This window comes from Petaurus breviceps, unplaced genomic scaffold (genome assembly GCF_028583685.1).
Source record: "Petaurus breviceps papuanus isolate PSGF00001 unplaced genomic scaffold, PetGlider_PUasm1.0 90644, whole genome shotgun sequence".
Classification (NCBI taxonomy): domain Eukaryota; kingdom Metazoa; phylum Chordata; class Mammalia; order Diprotodontia; family Petauridae; genus Petaurus; species Petaurus breviceps.
Window position 1 is genome coordinate 9,344,841 of NW_027187298.1, and position 23,676 is coordinate 9,368,516.

A 23,676-nucleotide genomic window follows, 5' to 3' on the forward strand; every position below is an offset into this window, starting at 1 on the left:
GTCAAATCACACAACACTTCTCAAAGTGAGCCCCAAAGCAAAGCCTCACATCAGGGATTATATAGCCTTCTGGGTCAGAGAATGTAACCACCCTTTTGACCCACTGCCCAATCACACAGCATCAAGGTGTGGGCATTCCTGAAAACCAAGCCTCCTGCCACAGACTCCATATGACCACATTCAGCCTATTAGGGGGCAGAGTATATTTTCAAATCAAGGAATTTTCTCAGAGTCTCTGAAGCCTATCAAAGGGCCTAGGGGCAGGGAAGATCTTTAAATTTGCATTTCCATTACAATCATAAACCCATCTTTCAACCCTGAAAACTCTGTCATTAGTGGGCTTTTGCAGAAGCAGCATGATTGACACCAATGAAGGCTTGTACTAAAGAAGGCAAGCTGTTAGTACAGATCCAATGGTTTATTTGAAGCTTCAGTATACTTCTTTGAAAACTTTAATAGAAGATGGTCTTTTAAAGAATAAATTCAGTCAGTTTTTTTTTTAAATAGGCCTTACTCTTTGTAACTTTATTTCATAGTCTTTGGGAGTGGGGGGAAGTGGCAAATTGAATTAATAGCAGACTTTTTTTGCTTGAAAAATATCCGTTAAATCTGATCTGATTTTATAAGTGTTCTTTTCTGTAATTTAAAATGAGTATTTTAGGAAAACTTGTAAAATGCTTCAAACATCTAATTTGGTAATGTCCTGTTTTTATAGCCTTCAAATACTGCAAATTGTGAACAATGCATTATACTATGTATATTATACTATGAAAAGTGTGTGTGTGTCCTGTGTACAATGCTATTTCTGTGATTACAAGCCAACTACTAAAAGATCAACTGCTTTTTAAATCCTGTTGTTTTGACTCGTCTAATGAATTGATTAATTGAGCCTGTGTATTTATTCTAAATACAAAACTCAGCAAATTTATGCTAAACATTTAATTTCTAATCTTTTTTTTAAGAATTAAATAAAAAGAAAAGCAAACTTTCACTCTTTTAGGAAATTCTAGTTGTAAAAGGCAGAAAAGATCTTGGGTTCCCTTTGTTTACAAGCCTCAGGTCCCATAACTCCAGGTCCCATAACTCCAGGTCCAATGCTCTTCCCACTGAGAGGTTTTGTCCTGTTTTTGGCTACGCTTTTAAGTTAGTCTAATGGATTCATTTAACCAGTAAGGACTTCACTAAGGTATAATAGGCATGTTTATATTCATTATAGCTATATAATAAGCAGCATGGTGAAAATGGCACAAGCCTTGGAATCAGAAGAACTGAATGCAAATTTTGGCAGTAACACATCACAGAATTTCAGAGTTCGAAGGGCCTTAGTATCTGTAGTCCTATCTCCTACTTAAAAGACAATCCTCTTTTCAGTATACCCACTTTGCCACCTTGTGTTAGTATATCCAATTCACCTTGCTTATTAGCCATACTTTGTGAATTATATGTGGTAACACTGGAATCAGTGGTTTTATTTTGACTTCTACACTGTAGCCCCTTTCTATTGTATCTAACTTATATGTGGGTAGTAAAATTTCTCTTCCCTGTTTTTTAATTTGAAACCCTTGTGGCAAAAATTGCTTATTTCCAAGAACACTAACTATATAACACCGGGCAAAATCACTTAAATTCTCTGTACCTTAGTTTTTTAACTTTAAAATTATGAAGTTGGACTCAGTAGCTTCTAAGGACCCTTTCAGCTATTAACTATGGTATTGTGATTCTAAATCACTTTATCTTAAAAAAATTGTTGTTAACTAGAAAATCATCAGTATAGATGAACATTGCAATATAGAAAGGCTATAAAAAGGATTATAGCTGAAACCATGAATCTATTTCATATAACTTGTTTTTAAATACGTTTTAAATTGAAAATAAATATTAAGTTACTCTGCTTTCCTGAGTCCCCTTCTTAACATCCTTTTGATTTCTCCTGTATATTTTTTTGATTTTCATTGTCACTTTTCCTCCCCCATACTATCATTACCTCTTTCTTTAGCTTCCCCCTTCACCTAATAAAAACACTATTTTATAACAAATTATCAATTTATCAGAGAAAACAAATTCTTGTTGTATTGGTTATACTTGAAAATGTATACCTCAGAAAACATCCCCCAAGTGATGGTAAAAGGGTATGAACAGGTAGTTCTCAAAGATAGAAATTTGAACTATCAGCAGCATGTGAAAAATATTCCAAATTACTAATAATTAGAGAAATGCAAATTAAATAAATTACGAAGTTGAACTTCACACTCATTAGATTGGCAAAAATGGCAGTATTTGGAGAGGCTCTAGAAAAATAGGCACCTTGATGTGATGTTGGTGAGATCTATGAATTGGTCCAGTCATCCTAAAAAAAAAAATTTGGAGATGTGGCCAAAAAAAGTCACTAAACTATGTGTACACTTAAATCATGTACACTTTGATCCAGCTATACAACTATTAAGTCTATACCTTTCCTAAGCATTCTGGATGTCTTCTTTCTGGTACTTTTTAGTGTCTTAGTAAGCATTGTGCTCTCATAACATTATAATGTATTTTTGTATTCTTGAGATTGTTTATTTTGATGGTAAAAATACCTTGAGATCAAGATTTTCAGTTTGAATATTTGAGGATTGTTTGTCCTTTTCAGGTTTCCTTTCTAATTACTATTTTCTCATCTAAAAATAGGTTATGGGCTTCTTAGCAGACAAGAAACCTGAACAAGGACAGCGTGTCTCAGGAATCCTGGTTAAAAGAAACTTTAATTATCATATTCTCTCTCCCTGTGACCTATCCAGTAAGTACTTATTAAATGGTCTGTTTTATTTTATATGTAATCTAACCTATATAATTATTATATATTAATTATATACTTTATTAGTATATAAATTAGTATATATGATTATATATATATACTAATTAATTATATATATGTAATATATACAATTTCTGTATTGTTATATATTAAAATGTAACAATTCTATTTTAAATGTAATTTGACCTTAACCTTAAATTTAAATTGTAAATTGAAAGATATAAAATCAGTATGAAGTTGTAGTATCAGAGGATTTGGAGCTGAAAAGGAAAACTTTGTAGTTCTAGTCATTTTTTTTTTTAATAAATGAAGAAACCTGCTGCCCAAAGGGGTTAAGTGATTTGACTATAGCCCTGCCAATAATAAGGCCAATTTCTAAATTGTATCTTTACAGTTCCCTGATATAATTGTAAATATGTTTTGAAGAATGACTAACTGCTGACTTTTGCTTCCCGTTCTTTTCTCTGACAGTGGAACTCTGGTGGGTTCTCCAAAGTAATTTGAATTTCCGAGAAAAGTAGTTTTATTTTCTTTATCTTTAGTTACATATAAGCTTGTGTCCTCAGGTTCTAAACAGATTTGAACAATTAGAAAATGAAAGATAAGGCTGGAGTAACTGGTGAGAGGGAGACCTATGGACATATGCTATATGGTATGGTAGAAAGAACATTGAGAGGGTGTGAGGGGAGTTGGGGTTGCGATGGTTTCAAAAGATACAACAGAAATTTTTTTTCTACTTAACAGTTTTATGACCTCAGGCATTTATTCAACAAACATTTATTACCAGATACCTGTGCCAGGTGCTAGAAGTTCATTCCAAGTTCAGGGGACAGTTTGTATTAAAAACCAAGATGGAACATAGAGTACATTTGAAATTAAATGTAAAGTCAGACTACAAAGATGTATACAGGTCAAACAAGGCTGCCAGTCAGGCTGATTGCCCGTCCAATGTGGAAGAGACAAAGGAAATTTGTTTAATTATATTCCTGTGCCCGTTAGCTGGGCATCATAGATAAGAGAATGTGTTTGTGTAGGGTGTACATAAACTAGAACTGGTCTGTTACTAAAGACATTCATACATACTTTTTCGTGTTAGTGTCTCTCTGATCTATCTAATTGTAAACTTTATTCTGTGGGAGTCATGTTGAGTTTCTTTAACATGCTCTTTTTCTGTTTCAGATTATACAGATTTAGCAATGAGCACTGTAAAACAGATTCAAGCCATTCCCTACACTGGTCCTTTTAGTTTGCTGTTTTATCAGCTACAGAAACTGACAGGTGAATATGGAAATTTGTTCTAATTACCATAGATGTGAAATAACTGGAATTATAGGAAAGCATGTTTTAGTCTTCAATGGTGTGGATTTCATTGTCACTTCAATAGGGCAAGCATTTACTGAGTGAGTGCCTTTCTAGATGCCATGTGCTTTGCTAGGTATTGAGCATGTCCAAACAACAGACCAATTCTCATCTTCAAGGAGATTACACTCTACTGAGAGAAGCAACATATACACAAATAAGTATATAAAAAAATGAATACTGAGTAAAATTTTTTTGGTGGTTTGGGGTTGTAGGAAAAGTTCATAACTTGGTTTGTTTGAACTGACCTGGTCAAGTAACTAAATTATTTTCTTTTAGGTGAATACTTTGAAAATAAATAGGTAACCAAAAAAATACCATGTTACCCCCTGGTTTTTGACTATATTAAATTTTTTTTAATTAATTTTTTTCAGTTAACAAAACTCTGTTGTTTCACCCATTCACCTCTCTCCACCCTCACTGTAAAAGAAAATAAAACCCTTATTGCAAATATATATTGTAAAGCAAAACAAATTTCTTCATTAGTTATGTCTAAAAAGTAGGTCTCATTCTGCTTTGTGAGTCCATCATCTCTGTTAGGAGATAACTAGCATGTTATATCATTTAAATTTGATGAACTTCTCTAGTTTCCCCTTTGGTTAGTTTTTAAAATGCAAACTTAATTGGCTATAACTGAAAGTTAATATATTTTGCTTTTTGTTCTGTGCGAAATGATTTTTTTCCAAATAAAATATCATAAGTCAGTTTGGATAACTATACATACATACATGCAAAAGGTAATAGTACTGGGGTGGAGTCAAGATGGTGGAGTAGAAGCACGACCTCCTAGCCCCGGCTTCCACTTTCCCCAATCAATATAAAAAGGGGACTCTGGACAAACTTTGGAGCTGCAGAACCCACAAAATAACAGAGAAGCTAACCTCCCACTTAGGACAGGCTGGCAGGAATCAGCCAGCTCAGCTCTCTGGGAGCCGAGCCCAGTCACTCACCAGCCCAGGTTTTAGCCCCAGGGTGCATCTGACCAGCTGCCAGCAGGAGGGACTCCAGATCAGCACCAGCTGTGGCCATTTCCAGAATTATCAACACACAGATACGATGGACAAAGTGAGAGGTCAGTGCAGTCTGGACTTTGGGACCCAGTAAGAGGGAGTACTGGTGGCAAAAGTTGCTGAGACACCAGCACAGCCAGCCAGCACCACGTGGCAGCTTCAGCTCCTGGTCTGCAGAGTGTAGGGGGACCAAGTGACCAGTCTGAGGGGTAATTGCTCTTGCTTTAACCTATTTTGGGGACAAAAAGGAGCAAAGCATGGAACAGGAAGAAGACAGTGAAGTCAGAACTCCTGCACCAAAAGCTTAAAAAGAAAATATGAGCTGGTTACAGGCCATAGAGGACCTTGAATCAGATAAGAGAAATGGAGGAAAAATTGGGAAGAGACATGAGAGCAATGTAAGAAAATTATGAAATGAGAGTCAACAGCCTGACTGAGGAAAATCATAACTTAAAAAACAGACTAACTCAAATGTCAAAAGAGGCTTAAAAAGGCAATGCGGAGAGGAATATCTTAAAAAGCTGAATTCGCCAGATGGAAAAAGAATCTCAAAAGCTCACTGAGGAGAGTCATTCCTTCAGATTTAGAGTGGAGCAAAGGGAAGCTAATGACTTTATGAGAAATCAAGATGATGTTAAACAGATCTAAACAAATGAAAGAATAGAAGGCAATGTGAAATATCTCATGGGAAAAACCACTGACCTGGAAAATAGCTCCAGGAGAGATAATTTTAAAATTCTGCCTTTAACTGAAGCCCTACTCAATTCCTGTTAATGACATGGAGGTGATCCTTAGGTTCTCAAAGTTCATGGCAGATAGTACAAAGCTGGGAAAGCTTTTAATATGGGCTTAGCAATAAACTGTTTCTGTCATCTTAAGGACCAGTTTAGCAACATTTGGAGAGGCTCCTTGGTAGAAAATTGACCTACAAGTGATGCATTTTTTTCCAGCTACAGCTGTTCATGAATACTGTCTAGTAAGTCTTAAAGGGGCTATATTAAAGGTCTGTATCGATAGAGGAAATGTTCACATCATGGAAATTACAGTTTATGATATACTAAACTTTATAATTGCAATAGCATTAAACTTTTCTCAGGGAATCCTCATTCATATTACTTAAAACTAGTCTTATATGACACACATTTGAAAGCAGTTTTGTAAATTAAGGTTTAAACTAACACCTTACACTATATGCCACTATTTAAGTGGTAAGCATCTAAATAAGAAAAGTCACAGCATAAAAAATAATTACAGAACAAGATTCACAGGTAGAGCTGGAGAGTTTTTAATGAAACAAAAGATAAGAAGGTCAAAAAGATAGTATGGATAGTTTGAATTACATGAAATTGTAAGGCTGTTGCATGAACAAAATCTATATAACTAGGATAACAAGAAACTAAATTGGGGGAAAATATTTAGATCAATTATCTCTAATGTCCAAGGTATTTTAGGGAACCAATACGAATATATAAGACCAAGAGCTATTCCCCAATGAATGTGGTGAAAGAATTTGAACAATTTTTAGAAAAACGACAAATTGCTCATCTTATGATAGGTTATACAATAGGTGTTGATAAAAGAAATAATCAGAACAACTTGGAGGTTTTTGCCTCACCCTTACCAAACTGACAAAAATAATACAGGCAGGCAAACTAATAGGTTATTGGTAGGGCTGTGGATTCATCTAAACATTCTAGAAAGAAATTTGGAAACATGCTATTTTTTAAAAGTTATCTAACATTGTCAAACACTGACCCAGATATCACTCTGCTAGTCATTATACCCCAAAAAAGCAAAAGATAGAAAGATCCTAGCAACCAACCCTTCCTGTGGTAATCAAAAAATTGTAAGCATCAGTTGGGGATTATCTAAACAGATTGTGATAAATGAATTATTAAAATATTTTTAAACTGTAAGAAATGATGCATATGAAGAATTTAGCATGAGAATTGATTGAGAATGAAATAAGCAGAATCAGTAAAGTGCCATACATGATGTATGCAACAATGTCGTTGGACCCAAAAACCCCATAACACTGAATGCTGTGTATTTTTAATGACAAAGCTTTGCTGCAAAATACGAAAGTCAACAACATTCTTCCCTTCTTTGTACACTACACTGACTGTCAGATTGTGTTTATGTGTTGGTTACTTTTGCTGACTTACTTTCTCCCTCTTTTTTTCTTTGTTTGAAGGGGTCTTTGCTTTTCTCCTTTACTGCTAATCTTGAAAAAACCACCTAGAATGGTGCTTCCATTTCTTCTTCTCACTTTCTTTTCAACTCTTTGTGGTTGAGCTTTTAACCTCATTCTACAACTGAACCTGCTTATTACCAGAGTTACCAGTGTCAAATCTAATGGCCTCTTCTCAACTGTCATCTTTGACTTTTGCATCAGTCGACACTGTATTTTCATAACTCTTCTCTCAGTTCTTTTCTGACCTCTCTGGGTCTTTTCTTTTCTCTTTATATTCTCTTATTTGGTAATCTCATCAGTTCCTGTGGGTTAAGTTGTCATCCCCATGAAAATAATTCCCAGAACTATTTATCCATAACCAGCTTTCTATTGGACTTTTTCAACCAGATGTCCCATGAGCATCTTAAACTCAGCATATCCAAAACAGCATTCATATAACTCCCTCTTCCCTTTTCCTTTCTGTTTTCTGAACTCCCCTATTGCCATTACTTCACATCACATAGATTCAAAACCTTGGTATCATCTTTGACTCCTCTCTCTCACGTGTCATTCAGTCTGCCAAATTGTAGAGTTTCTTTATCCACATTTCTCACATGTCTACTTTCCACTCACACAGCCATCACCCTTTTTCATAGTCTAGGCCTCAAATCGTGCCCTGTCATCACCTGTTCTCATTAGCTATGATAATTTCTCTAAAGCACAAGTCCGACCACATCAACCTTTTATTCAGTATAATGCAAGTGATTTTTTGTTATTTCCAGGATCAAATATAAAGTCCTTTGGCTTTTATAATTTGGTTTCAAGCACCATCTCCTTCAAGAGGCCTTTCCTGATCCCCTCAACTGCTAGACCATCTTCACTAAGATCACCTTCCATCTGTTCTATTTATCTTGTGTGTGCTAATTTCATCTATTTTATCTTCTCTATTCAGTGTAAGCTATGGGTTTTTCTTAGTTTATTCAGAAATTAACACAGAGCCTAGTATGTGTATGCTTATTGTGTATATTATGCATATGTAGTATATGTATGCTTATTAAGTGCCTGCTGATTAATCAATAGAAATTCAAAATAATTGGGTATATGGGTCAAAAGGAAAGCTATCCTGTATGATTAGTGGAAAATCACCCCCTGTGATATAAAACTTAGTGTAATATATCTGTCTTGAACTCTGATTTAGGAGATCATTTACAGCAATTTGGCAAGCATTAAGTGCCTACTGTGTGCCAGGTATTATGCTGAGAACAGGAGATACAAAGAAAGGCAGAAAAATAGTCCCTTCTGTCAAGGAGCCCATAGTCTAATGGGGGAGACAATTTGTAAGTATTTTCAAATAAGCTACAAAAAAATTGAAAATAATCTCAGAAATAAAGTATTAAGATTATGGAAGACTAGGAGAGGCTTAAGATTTTAGCTGAGACTTCAGGGAAGCCAAGAGACAGAGAAGAGAAAGGAAAGAAAGTATAGGGGATAGCCGTTGAAAATGACCAGTTGTGAGAGGACTTTTTTTCCAGAAACAGCAAGTAGGCCAGTGTCAATGGATTGAAGGCTACGTGGGAGGAAATAAGGTGGAAGAAAACTGGAAAGATAGGAAGGGGCCATGCCTAAAGGAACTCATTTTGAAATAATACATTATCCTTATAGATAATTTTGGTATGTCCATATGGGTAGAAGATGTGTTCTTAACCAAACAAGGACTAGAAACATTTGCAGAATATAAAATGTCATATAATTATATGAAAATTTTCTCAAGAGAATTAAGCTATTAATATATGGAAGACTATGTCAAATCACTAATGATAAGAGAAAAGCAAACCAAAACATCTCTGAAGTTTCACTTCTCACCGAGCAAATTGGCAAAGATGACAAAACAGTGGAAATAATCAAAGTTCGAGCACACCTGGTTCATTGTTGGTGGAACTATGATAGCATAGTCATTTCAGAAATTATTTGAATTTGTGTAAATATAATGAGTAAAATGCCCATATACTCTGATCCAGAGATTCCACTATGAGGCATATGACCCAAGAAGTTGGATAACAAAAAAGATGGGCCCTGTGTACACCAAAATACTTAGAGTAGAATTTTTTGTGATACCAAAGAACTGGAAACAAAGTATGTTGCCCATCAGTTGAGGAATGGCCAACCAATCTGGTACGTGAATGTTATAGTATTACTATGTTGTAGAAATGATAAATATGTATACAATGAACATGCATGGTCCCAAAGAAACAATATGAGAAGATGCTTTCTCCCTCCCTCCCCACTCTTTTACAGAGCTGAGAAGTCTGTAGATGTCAAACATTGCGTATGTTTTCAGATTTTTTTATATACTAACCCATTTGCTGATTTTTTGCCTCTTCTGTTTCTTTTATTTTTTTAAATATTCTTTGTTACATGGAATGGCTCTGAGAGGTGGAGAGGGAAGTGATACAGGGGAGGTGACATAAAATCAAGATAACAAATTCTAAAGGATAGGCATATAAGCTAAACATCAGGAAAATGGTTAACAAAATTTATATGTACATTATAACCAAGTTCCTTTTTTTTCAGGTGATGTAGAAGAAATTGACATTCAGCAAAAACCAGCTTTGAAAGTGTTCAAAAATATTACTGTAATACAGGAACCAGGCATGGTAGTATTAGAGGTAAGCACAGTTAAAAAGATTCACCTTAAAATTAGGAAGAAAATTATATAGTTCCAGAAATGATGCAATTCCAGAAATTAGGAAAAATTAAACATGCTAAACAATGTCAGCTTTTGATCCCTGAGTACTTTAAATCTGAGTGTTTGTAATAATAACTATAATAGGAATGACTGTTACGTGCAATTTGTTTTGTTCACACAATTACACTCATATAGTCATTCGCACATTTATACTCACAATTTCGGTTCTGCTTTCATGCCACTTCATTGTGTCTCCAGTTATCTCAGTCTATATTGAAATTCTCCAGTTCTAGAAAGGATTTCATACAGTTCTCATGGTGTGGTGTTGTAGAATGAAACAGTGCCAGAACTCCAAAAAAGATAGTAATCTTTTGATTTGATATACATTCCTAGTAATGGAATTTCAACTTACTGCAACAGGATAGTAGGAACTCAAATAGAAGGGAAGGTAACATTTATGAAGTTAGATCATTTGCTTCCAGTTTTCAAGATGCTTTTACTTTTTATTCATTTAGAATTTTGTGTTGAAAGTAAACCCCAGAACTAAGGATTCTAGAATGATCATCTCGTGATTTCATTCACATTTTCTCATGCGTATACATGTCAGTTCTGATGAGAGTGGAAGTCGGCAAAATTCCTCTTCCTTGGTTAGATAAGTAAAAGGAACATTATGAAAAATGTGGCCCTATGAGTAGTTCTTTTAACAAAATTGATTACCAAAATGGTTGTGAACATTCTGTTGTCTAAATATATAGGTTTCTTTGTAGAAGGGAACAAAAATTCATTTATAGATAGACCAGACCATAAAGTCAGAATGGCGTTTGGAAGAGGTGAAAGAAGTACTATCCATAACATGGTGCTTTTGAATACTTGAACATAAAGCACCATAAAGTATGATATACATACATAGATAAATATAGGTATATCTATGTGTCTATATATGTATGTGTGTATGCGTGTATATATACATAAACATAAAATAGCTGTGTTTGAAGGGGGATAGTTAATGAGATAAAAGAATCGTTTTTACTGAAGCTTTTTGATGCATTTAAGATAAACAAATAAGAAGAGACAGCAAAGTGGAGATAATGGTGATTCAAATAGAGAGGATTAATGTCCAAAAAGGGAGGAAGAACTTGGCTATTTTAGAAGTTTTTATAAATGTATTTTTCTCTATTTCTGTTACTCTACTTTGAAATAGATAACTGCTTTTTGTTATTTTGCTTTTTTTTTTTTTGTTATTGTATATGTATTCTCTCATATTTGTTCTTTTGCTGAAATCACAAATCTGCTATAGCAGGAATTCATAACCTTTTTTTTCTCTTATGGAAGTCTGGTGAAACCTATGGACTTCCTCCCAGAATAACGTTTTTAAATGCATGAGATACTTAGGATTATAAAGGAAACCAGTAATTGGAACATCAGAGTGCCTCAAATCATTTGGGGTCAGTATCCTTTAGATAATTAGAGAGTAGATTGAGTGACATCAAAACACATCATGTTGACCTAGATTTGAAATAGCAAGCATCAGAAATTTCATGTAGCACTGAATTTCAAAGAAGAGTTTTTTAGGTTTTTCAGCATCCCTATGAGAACAAAAATTAATAGTAAAAGTATTAAATGAGAGTGAGTATGGGATTTTAGATAGAAGGCTAGCCTCAGAGTCAGGACAACCTGGACCCATGCTGTCTTTGTGACCCTGAGAAGTCACTTCACTTTCAGTGTCCTGGACAACTGATCTATATATCACTTGCAGAGAAAGTTGCAGTCTGCACAGGGAGGAAGTATTCTGTCCCTGTACAAATATAATCACAAGTCCTGTCAGTCCCAAAATGTATTAAACATTTTTGAAAATTAGAAGAATCCAAAGGACTGAGGATTACTACATGATACCCAAGTATTCTTCCATAAAATAATCAATTCCCTTGTGAGGCTGGGATGGGGGAGTGCAAACCAGTTGCATTACCATGTGGATTAATCAACTCAGTAAAAACATTAGAACCAAAAGTCCATAATATGTGTTGTGGTAGTTCTGATAATTATAGACCTTCTTTGTTAATTCTACTATTTGTTTTGCAGTGGTTAGCAAATCCTTCCAATGATATGTATGCAGATACAGTAACAACAGTGATCCTTGAAGTTCAGTCAAACCCCAAAATACAGAAAGGTACAAATATAAATATATTTTTACAAAATTTTATCAAATTTTTAAATTGCATCACTTATGAGAAATGCAATATATTATAATATACCAGTATGTTAGCCGCTATTTATAACTCACAAGGCATAGTACAATAATACGATCATATATTTAGGACTAGATGTATCTTTAGAGATAGAGGTTGTGGTTCCTCACTTTGCAAATGAGGAAACCCATCATTCTGGGATGGAATTAACATAGTTCATAGATGTGTGGTGATATACAAAGCTTAAAAGGCTTAAAGTATAATCTCATCAATAGATGGTCTGTTAGTGGAGTAGAGCCAAGATGGCAGAGAAAAGGCAGAGACTAGTCAAAGTTCTCCCAAATTCCCCTCCAAACAACTTAGTATACTTAGAGGGTGTGGGTATAAGTTGACTGATATGATGATTTTAAAAGTTAATTAAGGATTGAATAAAAAGGATTGTACTGAGGGAAAGGGAGAGGCAGACTAGGGTAAATTATATGACATGAAGAGGCATGCAAGACCTGTTACAGTAGAGAGAAAGAATGATGGGTTGAGCATTGTTTGAACCTTACTTGTTGAATTTGGCTCAAAGAGGGAATCATATATACACTCAGTTGGGTATAGAAATCTATCTTACCCTATAGGGAAGTAGGAAAGGAAAGGGGAAAGAAAAGTGAGGCTGGACTGATAAAAGAGAAGGCAGAAGTAGGAGGGGAAAAGGGAAAGAAAAGGGAGGTAGGGCAGATCAGAGGAGGTGGTGGTCAGAAGCAAAACAGTGGTGAAGGGGGCAGGATAAAAGGGAAGAGAAAAGTATAAAAAGGGGGAAAATAAGATGAAGGGAAATACACAATAATCATAACTGAATGTGAATGGGATGAACTCTCCCATAAAATGAAAGGGAGTAGCAAAGTAGATTAAAAACCAGAATCCTACAATGTTGTTTACAAGAAACACATTTGAATCCAAGACACACACACAGAGTATAGGTAAAAGTCTGGAGGAGAATATATTACACTTTAGCTGAAGTAAAAAAAAAAAAGCAGGAATAACAGTCTTGATCTCAGACAAAGCAAAAGCAAAAATAGATGTAATTAAAAAACAAGGAAGGAAACTACATATTGCTGAAAGGTGACATAGACAATGAAGTAATAGCAGTACTAAACATATGCACCAAGTGGCATAGCATCCAAGTAAATTGAGTTATAAGAAGAAATAGCAAAATATACAATTGGGGGACCTCAGCCTCCCCTACTCAGAACTAGATAAATCTAATTCTTGAAAGTAAAGAGATGAATAGAATTTTAGAAACGTTTGATGTGATAGATCTCTGGAGAAAATTGAATGGAGATAGAAAGGAATACACCTTTTTATTAGTGGTATATCTTACCTACACAAAAATTGTGTATTACAGCATAAAAACCTCACAATCAAAGCAGAAATATTAAATGCATTCTTTTCAGATCATGATGTAATAAAAATTAACGTGTAATAAAGGTCCATGGAATGATAGGCTAAAAATGATAGGCTAGTTGGTAACTAAATAATCTAATTCTAAAGAATGAGTGGGTCAGACAACAAATCATAGAAACAATACTTTCATCAAAGAAAATGACAAAAGTGAGACAAGATACCAAAATTTATGGGAATGCAACCAAGGCAGTACTTAGGGAAAACTTTATATCTCTAAATGCTTATAAGAATAAAATAGAGGAAGAGCAGATCGATGCATTGGACATGCAACTTAAAAAGCTTGAAAAAGAACAAATTTAAAATCCCCTATTAAATAACAAATTAGAAATTCTGAAAATCAAAGGAGAGATTAGTAAAATTTGAAGTAAGAATACTGTTGAACTAATAAATGAAACTAAGAGCCAGTTTTATGAAAAAAAATAAAATAGACAAAACTTTTGTTAATTTGATTAAAAAAAAAGAAAGAAAACCTAATCACCAGTATCCAAAATGAAAAAGATGAATTCGTTAACAATGAAGAGGAAATTAAAGCAATAATAAAGAGATATTTTGCTCAACCGTGTGTCAGCAATCTGACAACCTAAGTAAAATGGATGAATAATTGCAAAAATATAAATTGCTATTTTAACAGAAGAGGAAATAAAATTTTTAAATGACCCCATTTTAGAAAAAGAAATTGAGCAAGCTGTCTATGAACTCCCTAAGAAAAAATCTCCAGGGCCAAATGAATTTACAGGTGAATTCTGCCAAATGAAAACAATTAATTCTAATACTGTATAAACTATTTGGGGAAAAAAGGTGAAGAAGGAGTTCTCCCAAATTCCTTTTATGACACAAATATGGTGCTGATACCTATAGCAGGAAGAACCAAAATGGAGAAAGAAAATTCCAGATCAATTTCCCTAATGAATATTAATGCAGAGGTTTTAAAAAAAATATTAGCAGAGATTACAGCAGTATATCATCAGGATAATACACTGACCAGATCAGATTTATATCAGTTATCCAAAAAAAAATATTTTTTAATTAGTCTTATTCTTGTAAAGGAACTAAATCTTATTTTTTGCTTTTCCCCCTCTAGGTGCAGTACCTAAGGTATCAAAAAAAATAGAAATGCACATTTACAGCAAGAGATTGGAGATTATGCTTCAGTAAGACATTTACATCACTCAGTATTGTTGAAATTGAATAGTTGACATATTGGCATTTAGTAGACCTGGGGTCTAGTTCCAATTCTATCATCAACTAGTTTTGTGGGTTTGATAGGCCACGGAATAGCAGAAAAAGCCCTAGGTTTGGAGTTAGAGGACCTGGGCTTTAATCATAGTTCTGCTATCATCTCCCTTCGTGACCTTGGGCAGATCACACTCTGAGCCTCAGTTTCCTCATAATGAGGGGAAGGGTTAGATGAATCTCTGCTCATGAAATCAATGTATTAATATCTGCCACAATCACAGCATTTTTATATTCAGTAAATGTTAAGTGCTTACTATGTGCCTGACAGTGATAGACACTGAGGATACAGACTCAAGTACTTATCTAATCAATCCCTGCCCTCTAAAGCGGTAACTTCTGCTGGGAGGGGAAACAACATACACAAATATGTAAATATTAAATATAAATGTCTCAAGGGAATGAGAAAAGCCCCATGGTAAGACTTTTTATAGAATGTGGCAAATGAACTGAACCTTAAAGGGAGCTGAGAATTCAGAGTATTCTAGGCAAAGAGCACAGCCAGAAGATGGAATGGCTGGAAGGGGAACCAACAAATGGGCTAATTTAGGTGGAATGTAGAGGGAGTATGAGGGAGGGGATAATGTGAAATCTAGCAAGAGAGGTTGGAGCCAGATTCTACCTGGAGAACACTAAATGACAAACAGGATTTTATATTTATCCTAAGGGTAATACAGAGCCATTTAACCTTCTTGAAAAAGGACATGATATGTACTGTATGGAATATCAGTTTAGCAGCTTTATGGAAGATGGAACAGAATATTTGGAAACAGGAAGACTAGTTAAGGATAATATTAAAATAATCCAAATGGGAGTTGATATGGGTCTGAACTAGGGTAGGAACCATGTGAATGGAGAGAAAGCTATAGATGTGAGAGATGTTATGAAGGTAGGATCTGCAGACTGCAACTTATTGGGGAGACGGGAGAAAAAGGGAAGAGTTGAAGATGGGAAGAATGGTTGTTATGTGGTTTTAACAAAAATGGGAAAGTTTGGCAAAGAAGTAGGTTTCAGAGGGAAGATATTGAATTGCATTTTAGACATGATTATGGGATATCCAGGTGGATATGGACAATACAGTTGGTATTGTAGGATTTGAACTTATGAAAGCAGTGGGACTAAACATATAGATTTGAGAATCATGTACAAGATTTTTCTTTTTCTCATTTCACCAATGGGTACTTGATGAGATCACCAAGACTGTAAAGGGAAGGCCTAATTCAGAGCTTAGAGGTTTTCTGCCTAGTTTCATGAATGTACATTTATAGAATAAAAGAATTCTAGAGTTGGAAGGCATTTCAGCAGACATCCAGTCCAATTTATATCTAAAAATGGAGCACTACCACAGCACACTTAAAAAGTGATATCTGTTTCTATTCCAATGAGGAGCAGGAATACCAAGGAAGCACATTTCACTTTGGACAGCTTCAGTCAAGCCTAAATTTGCTTCTTCGCTGTTTTCACCCACTGGTCCTCATACTACTTTCTGGGGTTAAGCAGAGTAAGTCCAGTTCCCCCAACATTATGACAGCTTTTCAGATATTTGAACAGCTGTCATGATCCCCATGAGACTGATACTCATATGATGGAGACTCAAGGTCTTTCACTACCGTGGTTGCCCTCCTATGGATGCTTGTCAGCTTGAAGGGACACAAAAATGTGGTACTCAGAATAGAACAAAATATTGTATGTGTGAAAAGGAGAACAAGGTACAGATGGAATGTTAGCTAATTTACTATTCATGCAAGCTATGCCTCATGATGTAGCTCAGGATCTTATTAGTTTTTGGTTCCTATGTCACAAAAGGGACTCCAGCTTGTCCACAAAAATGATGTTCTTTTTTCTGAAAAAACTTCAGTCTAACCATGCCTCTTTTTACTTCTGGTGTACATTTTTTAAACTAAGGTTGTACTTTTAAACTCGGATTGTACCCTATTATATTACATCTTCCTAGATTCAACCCAGTGTTGTAGCTTGTCAAGATGTTTTCAAAGTCCCGATTGTCACCTATTTTGTTAGCTATCCATTACAAGTTTGTGTTGTCTGCAAATTTGATAAACATGCAATTTATACCTTTACCTGATCATTAATAGAAATGTTAAATAGCACATGTCCAACCATAGGGCCAATATCCACCCAGTTGAAACCTCATTCTAAGGTGATATCAAAACAACTCCTTGCCAGTGGCCATTCAACCAGTTCCTAATCCATATAAATATACCATCATCAAACTTAACATTTCCACCTTTTTTTTTTTTTTTTTTTTTTTTTTTTTTTGCTTTTTGGAGGTCAGTTAGGGTTAAGTGACCTGCCCAAAGTCACATGGTAGTAAGTGTGTGAAGTGTCTGAGGCGAGATTTGAACTCAGGTCCTCCTGACTCCAGGGCTGGTACTCTATTCACTGGGCCACCTAGCTGCCCCTGTCTGTATCTTTTCCACAAGAGTAATGTAAGGCAAAATCCAAGTAACCTATATCTTTAATATTCCTCGGATCCACTATTTTGGTAATTGGGTCAAAAAATAGTTACTTGAGCTTGAGATGGTCTTGATAAAACCAACCTGAGTCTTCTGAGTTCCTTTTCTAGGTGCTTCCCAAACATTTCTTTAGTACTTCATTCTGTGTCAGGACTCCAGTCAAGGGTACTTAGCCTTATTTTGCAGCCCATAGTCTTCTCCCTTTTTATGAAGGGACTTTTGTCCTGTAGTACCTCCTATTTATGATCTTTCAGATATTACTGACAGTGTTTCAGCAGTCATATTTGCTAGCTTTCAGTACCGAAGGAAGTAGTTTGTCTGAATCAGGTGACTTGAATTCATCCAAGGCAGCTAGTTGCTTCCTTATCTCTTGGGGTATAAAGTCCTTATTAAACATTTTTGTTCTGTCCTTTCTAGTCCAACCAGTCGTTTGGCATTTAAAGTTACTTTCATTATTGGACAAAAACAGGCAGTATAGGATTTGAATGGCTGTCTTCTCTCTTTTCAGTTATAAATGTCCTATCCACTCTCAACCAGGGACATGACCCTTCTTTGATCCTCTTTTTGACTATAACATAGCTTCGGACATAGCTTTATTGTCCTTAACATTCCTCACCAGCCTCAACTCATTCTATCAGCAAGCACTTATTAAATATTTCCTAGATGTGTGGAACAGAGAATACAAATACAAATAATCTCTACTCTCTAGGAGCTTAAGCTCTCACTGAGAGAATACAAGTGTAAAGCAAACATTCTAAGCCCCTTGTGATTTAGCCCCTTCCTACCTTTCCAGGCTCCTTGCATTTCACTCCCCAATTCATACTCTTCTGCCTAGTGACCCTGGTCTCCTGGCTGTTCTTTGAACGAGACACTCTGGACATTTTCTCTGGCCTCCTCCCATGCCTGAAATGCTCTCCCTCCACTTAACTGTCTTCTGGCTTCCTTTATATCCCAACTAAAATCCTATCTTTTCCTGGAAGCCTTCCCCAACTTCTCTTAATTCTAGTGCTTCCCTCTGTTAATCATTTCCTATTTATCCTGTATATAGCTTGCTTTGTATATGTTTCTTTTTATGGTTTCTCCGCTGTTAGATTGTAAGCTCCTTGAGGAAAGGGACTGTCTGTTGCCTCTTTTTGTATCCCAGTGCCTAGCACAGTGCCTGGTGCATAGTTGGCTCTCATTAAGTGTTTTTTGATTGATTAGTTATGCTATAATACTTGATTATCAGACTTTTTGAGAGTGGAATCAATTTTACATGAAATTACAAGCTGTCTCCAAGGGACAAGTAGTATAATATTAAAGCAGCATTATACTTATTCTTTTTACTCTAGTAAATTTATGAGTAAGAGCATGGAAGGAAGCTACTTATTCTAGAAATATTTGTATTTGAATGCAAAGACTTTTAGATTCACAATAATGGGGCACCAGGTAACTGAAAAATTTAATTGTGTTTTATAAATTTTGTTTACAGAAGTATATTTTTCTAGTGACATTTTAAAAATATTTCTCTGCAAAATGGTCAGAATATCTTTGTGCTTAAAATACTCTGTATATTTACCTATTAGATAGAAAATTCATTCATTGAAGACCTATGTTGTCAAAAGTGAGATCTAGGCTTTTCCAGGTTGAAATAATATTAGTGGTGGTAGTGGTGAGTGTTTGTAGTGGTTGTAGTAGTAGTAGTACTAGTAGTAGTTGACATTTATGTAGTGCTTACTATGTTCCAGTGTTTTTGAATTATTGTTTTATTTGACTCTCAGAGCAATTGTTGGTGTTATTATCCCCATTTTATAGATGAGGAAACTGAGGCAATCAGAGTTTAAATTACTTGCCTGGGGTCTCATAGCTGGTTTCTGAGGCTGGATTAAGGTTTTCCTGACTCCACTACTCTAACCACTTAGCCGACCTGTATGAACTGGTGCCTTACTGACACATCATCATTCTCTGCTTAGATAGAACTACAAATCACCTTCTTGTCAGGAATGGGAAGAGCACTTACGTGAAGGCATGAGATTATATCCACATATTAATATTTGTATTTTTGTCATTTTAATATAGACTAATTAGCAAAAACTAGTGATAACTTTAACTTTGTGGCTATTATAACCAAACTATCTTAATAAAGCTAATAAGATCCACTAAGTTTAATTTAGAAGTTACTCCCAATTGATGGGATAAATTTAAATATTTGCTTAAATTCTGCTTTGGAAATGTAGTCTAGCATTAATTTTATAACTTTTTTAGATTTTGTGAGATGTGGTTTTAGTTTACCTAAAGTTCTGTGCTTTTCTTATGGCCAATAAATAAATTCTCAATTGTAATTTTAATATTTTTTGTTTGAAGGGACATATTTGGGGAAGATTGTGTAAGTGTTAAAGAAGGATCCATTCTAAGTGTCACAGTGGATGGAAAGACTGCCAATATATCTTTGGAAACACGAGTATGTATATTTGTTGAAAGCAGCCAGTCTCCTGCAAGTGATATTCAGATGGTTTCTTAAGCACAAATAAGATCATTTGGACATGTAGGTTCTCATGATCTCTGCAAATTGACAACAGATTTTAATCTATGCATATAAGAGCAGTGCTGATGATTTGAATGTATATTTGAGGGGAGGATATCCATTGCTTTATCTGAGCAGTGAGATTTAAATTACTTTGCTAACAAAAAAAAGTGTAATGTTTTTCTTCAGAAGCATCTACATGGGTATTGATTTGAAATCAGATTAGTATAAACAGGTACTGATTGTATTATCACATCCATTTCTCACTAAAATAATATATTATCATCCTTGTGAGGGTACAAACTAAAATAAATTTCTAGGGTGCCATTTGCTTCAGAACTTAGAAAAAGTAGTAGTTCTCATGGGACTTTAGATTTATTATTTAGCTTTTTCAAAATTGATCTCTTTTGACACATTCATTATTTCTTAGCAGGATTTTAATAAATCTCTTACTGAACCTCTGCAAACAGAATGCCCAAAAGTTTACAATGCAGCTGAAGTCTTTCTGTTGATAATTGGTCTTAAGATTATCTTCACCCATACAGAAAATGTTTGCTACTTAAGCTGATATTGATTTTTCCTCTCATCAGCTGCAGAATCTAACCTAGATTGTTGTGTCCATTGTTTTTCAGACAGTCGAATGTGAAGAAGGAAGTGAAGAGGACGAGTCCCTTCGAGAAATGGTAGAACTTGCTGCACAAAGACTCTTTGAGGCCCTCACACCAGTTCACTGAAAATTATATTTCCATGTACATAAAAATATTTGTAATCCTTGAATTCTGTTTCCATTGCTTTAAAGAAATAAAGTACTTTCGTTTCCCTTGAGTAGCACACATACTTTCTGATAGGAAAATTTCATGCCTACTCTTTGAGTATCACTAATATGTTATACTTCAAAGTTTTGTGGTATCAGTGCAAATTGCAGCCTCTCTACCTTATGTGGTCATCCTGAGTTTGTTTTGCCAAAAACAGATTCCTCACTTTGTGGCCAACCTTTAGATGGTGCATTATTTTAGACAAATACAAGTTCTTCTTCCAACCAAGTAGCTTCTACTAAAGTTATTAGAATCTGACTAGATCCAAATGACTAAAAAGTTTATCTTACTCTGTGACATCTCGAGGAAGGGAAATATGATATATGGTTTTTTATATGAGCATGCAAAACTTAATTTGTTCTAGTAGTTAACTGTAAATAATTGTTTATTTTGTTCATTCCCTCACCTCTCCTTGTTACTCTGCAAAGATTCTTAATTGTGAACTTTTTATAAAAAAAATATTTTGATGACTATTTCATTATAATTAGTTTTCTCTGTTGAGCTTTATATATTTATGTTTTTTAAAACATCATTTTGAGAAGGGGTCCATAGGCTTCACTAGACTATCAAAGGGGTCCATGAAACAAAAAATATTAAGAAACGTTGCTCTAGGCAAATCTGAGGCAACTAGATGGTACAGTGAACAAAGCACTGAGCCTAGAGTCAGGAAAACCTGAGTTCAAATCCTGTTTTAGACACAAGCTTTGTGACTTTGGGCAAATCACTTATTTGCTTCAGCTTCCTCAACTATGAAAATGGGGATAGTAATAGCGTCAACCTGCCAGGGTTGTTTGAGGATAAAAGGAGATAATGATCGTAAAGCACTTAGCACAGTGACTGGTATACAATGAGCACTACACGGATAAGTGCTATAATAATGATGAATCGTATGTTCCTTTTGATGGCATACAAGATGGCTCTGTTGGAATATCTCCAAGGGATGTTATAAAAAGTAACATTTGTTTAGCTCACTGAAGAAGGATAAAAGAGGAATAAAGTACAAATACTTCTGTGGAGTTTAATATAATTACCTTGATCCTTTGGACTGGTCAGTTTTGTGGCTATGATGGATGTGTGACATGTAAAACCGGGGAAAAACTCAAGAAAAATAAAAATATTTGTTGTCACCTTTGTATTTTTAAGGTGCTTTTTTGTATGTGAGGTAGCAAGCTGGTTTGTCGTTTGTGTTTTGGCTATTTTTAGCACAACTACATTAAGTACTTAAGAGTGAAGGTGTGCAGTAAATAAATCTTTTTGGGCCAAACAAGCAGGCTCTAATGCAAGCCCTGCTTCTTAATTGGAAGACGACAAATGTATCTGAATGGTACTTCAATTTCCAAATAACAGTGTTCTACACATAAAAACCTGAGTTCATATCCAGCCTCCTAGCTTTGTAACCCTGGACAAGTCACTTAACATCTGCATTAGTTTTCTCAACTGAAAAATGAGGATAATAGCACTGACCTCCCAGGGTTGTTGTCAGGATCAGATGACACTTATAAAGAGTTTAGCAAAGTTCCTCACACATAGTAAATTCTTAAGTTTTCTAAGTGTTTGTTTTATATTCTGTATCAAGGTGCTTTCCTTTGACATTTGAAATCAAAGACCTTGCTCAGAGTGGTCTATAGAACAGGATTTTGGAAGAGATGGAGAAAGGCCTATAAAAATCACCCTCAACAGTGTTCATCTCTCAAACGGACTTGGCAAAATTTTGTCTCCCATGTGGTATGGTATTGTGAACAGTGGATTTAGGAAGCCTGGGTTCGGGTTTTGGCACCTCCACTTGACAGCCTCATGACCTTGGGAAGGTCATTTCATCTTTCTGCAAAGTACAAAGTTGGGCTACAATAACATTTCTAGGTCCAACACCTTTTATGAAAGTTATTTCAGGGCTCTACTGGCTTTTTTTTTTTTTTGCATTTTGGAAGGCAATTGGGGTGAAGTGACTTGCCCAAGGTCACACAGCTAGTTTTTGTGTTAATTGTCTGAAGCCACATTTGAACCCAGGTCCTCCTGACTCCAGGGCTGGTGCTCTTCACTGCGCCACCTAGCCGCCCCAACTGACTTTTAATGTGGTTTTAAAGAAGTAACAAAAAATAACTCATTTGAACTTAACATTTCTATTTTGTTTTATTCGGTAGAGGAAGTAAAGAGTGCACGTCTTAGAGTCAGGTAGACCTGAGTTCAGATCCTGCCTGATAGTAGCTTGCTGCCTTAGGTAGGACAGGAGAAAGAAAAGAAGCAATCAAGTTTCCCAAACTAACGATTATTGGCTATATAATCAGCCTTAGGTGCCTACTGTTCAATACTGGATTATTACTATTCAGTATTGGTATGCTAGGCACTGACAATATAGCATGAAAAGTTCATTTCTGTAACACTTGTAGAAACTAAAAACACCCTTTTCGCCCAAGGCTATGTGGTCTATGCAAGAACATGTATTTTGATACAATTTATATGTTTAATAGCACAGGTTTTCTTCATACCAATCCTGTAATTCAGTTTGGTATATAGTACAGTGGAAAGAACAATTAGTTTGTCACTGCCTGAATGGGGATCTAGCCAGTTGGGTAACTCAGCTTGACTCCCTCTCTCCAAAGGAAGGTAAATCTTGATAGTCTTGATGGCCAATAGCTGCCCAGTTAACTTGGGGTTTACTGTCTAGATCCCTCTCTTTTTCCCTCTTCCCCCTCCCTAAGGGAGCCATCCCTTCACTCTTTTTAAATGAGCCTATTCACAATTAAAGATGCCCAATAGGAGATGTGGTCTGGATGAACATCTGTAGCAGCAAGCACCCCAAGCGTCCTCAGGGTGGCTGCCAATACAGGTTCTTGGATCTGCTTTGATAAAGGAAAGCAACTCAAAATGGGTTAACAAGCTTACTTTAATCAGTCAAACATCTATCATTTACCTAGTTCAGGGGAAAGAGGTCAGCACCCGAACTTCAGAATATACAGACAGAATTATCAAGACAGAAATAGATCAAGTAGA

General features: G+C 35.3%; 1 protein-coding gene across 3 annotated transcripts in view; it reads left to right on the forward strand.

The window, feature by feature from the left end:
- Window positions 1–20,695, forward strand: part of CPSF3 (cleavage and polyadenylation specific factor 3) — a 60,227-nt gene extending 39,532 nt beyond the window's left edge. The window contains exons 12-18 of one of the 3 annotated variants that reach the window (XM_069064809.1): window positions 2,668–2,776; window positions 3,974–4,072; window positions 9,908–10,002; window positions 12,102–12,189; window positions 14,742–14,811; window positions 19,711–19,807; window positions 20,503–20,695. In XM_069064809.1, the coding sequence (XP_068920910.1) occupies window positions 2,668–2,776; window positions 3,974–4,072; window positions 9,908–10,002; window positions 12,102–12,189; window positions 14,742–14,811; window positions 19,711–19,807; window positions 20,503–20,604 (660 nt within the window). In that variant the 3' untranslated portion in view covers window positions 20,605–20,695. Of the gene's footprint in view, window positions 1–2,667; window positions 2,777–3,973; window positions 4,073–8,118; window positions 8,343–9,907; window positions 10,003–12,101; window positions 12,190–14,741; window positions 14,812–19,710; window positions 19,808–20,502 lie in introns of those variants that run through there. The other 2 variants (XM_069064810.1, XM_069064811.1) reach the window with 2 other exon arrangements.
- The last annotated feature ends 2,981 nt before the right edge of the window (window positions 20,696–23,676 follow it).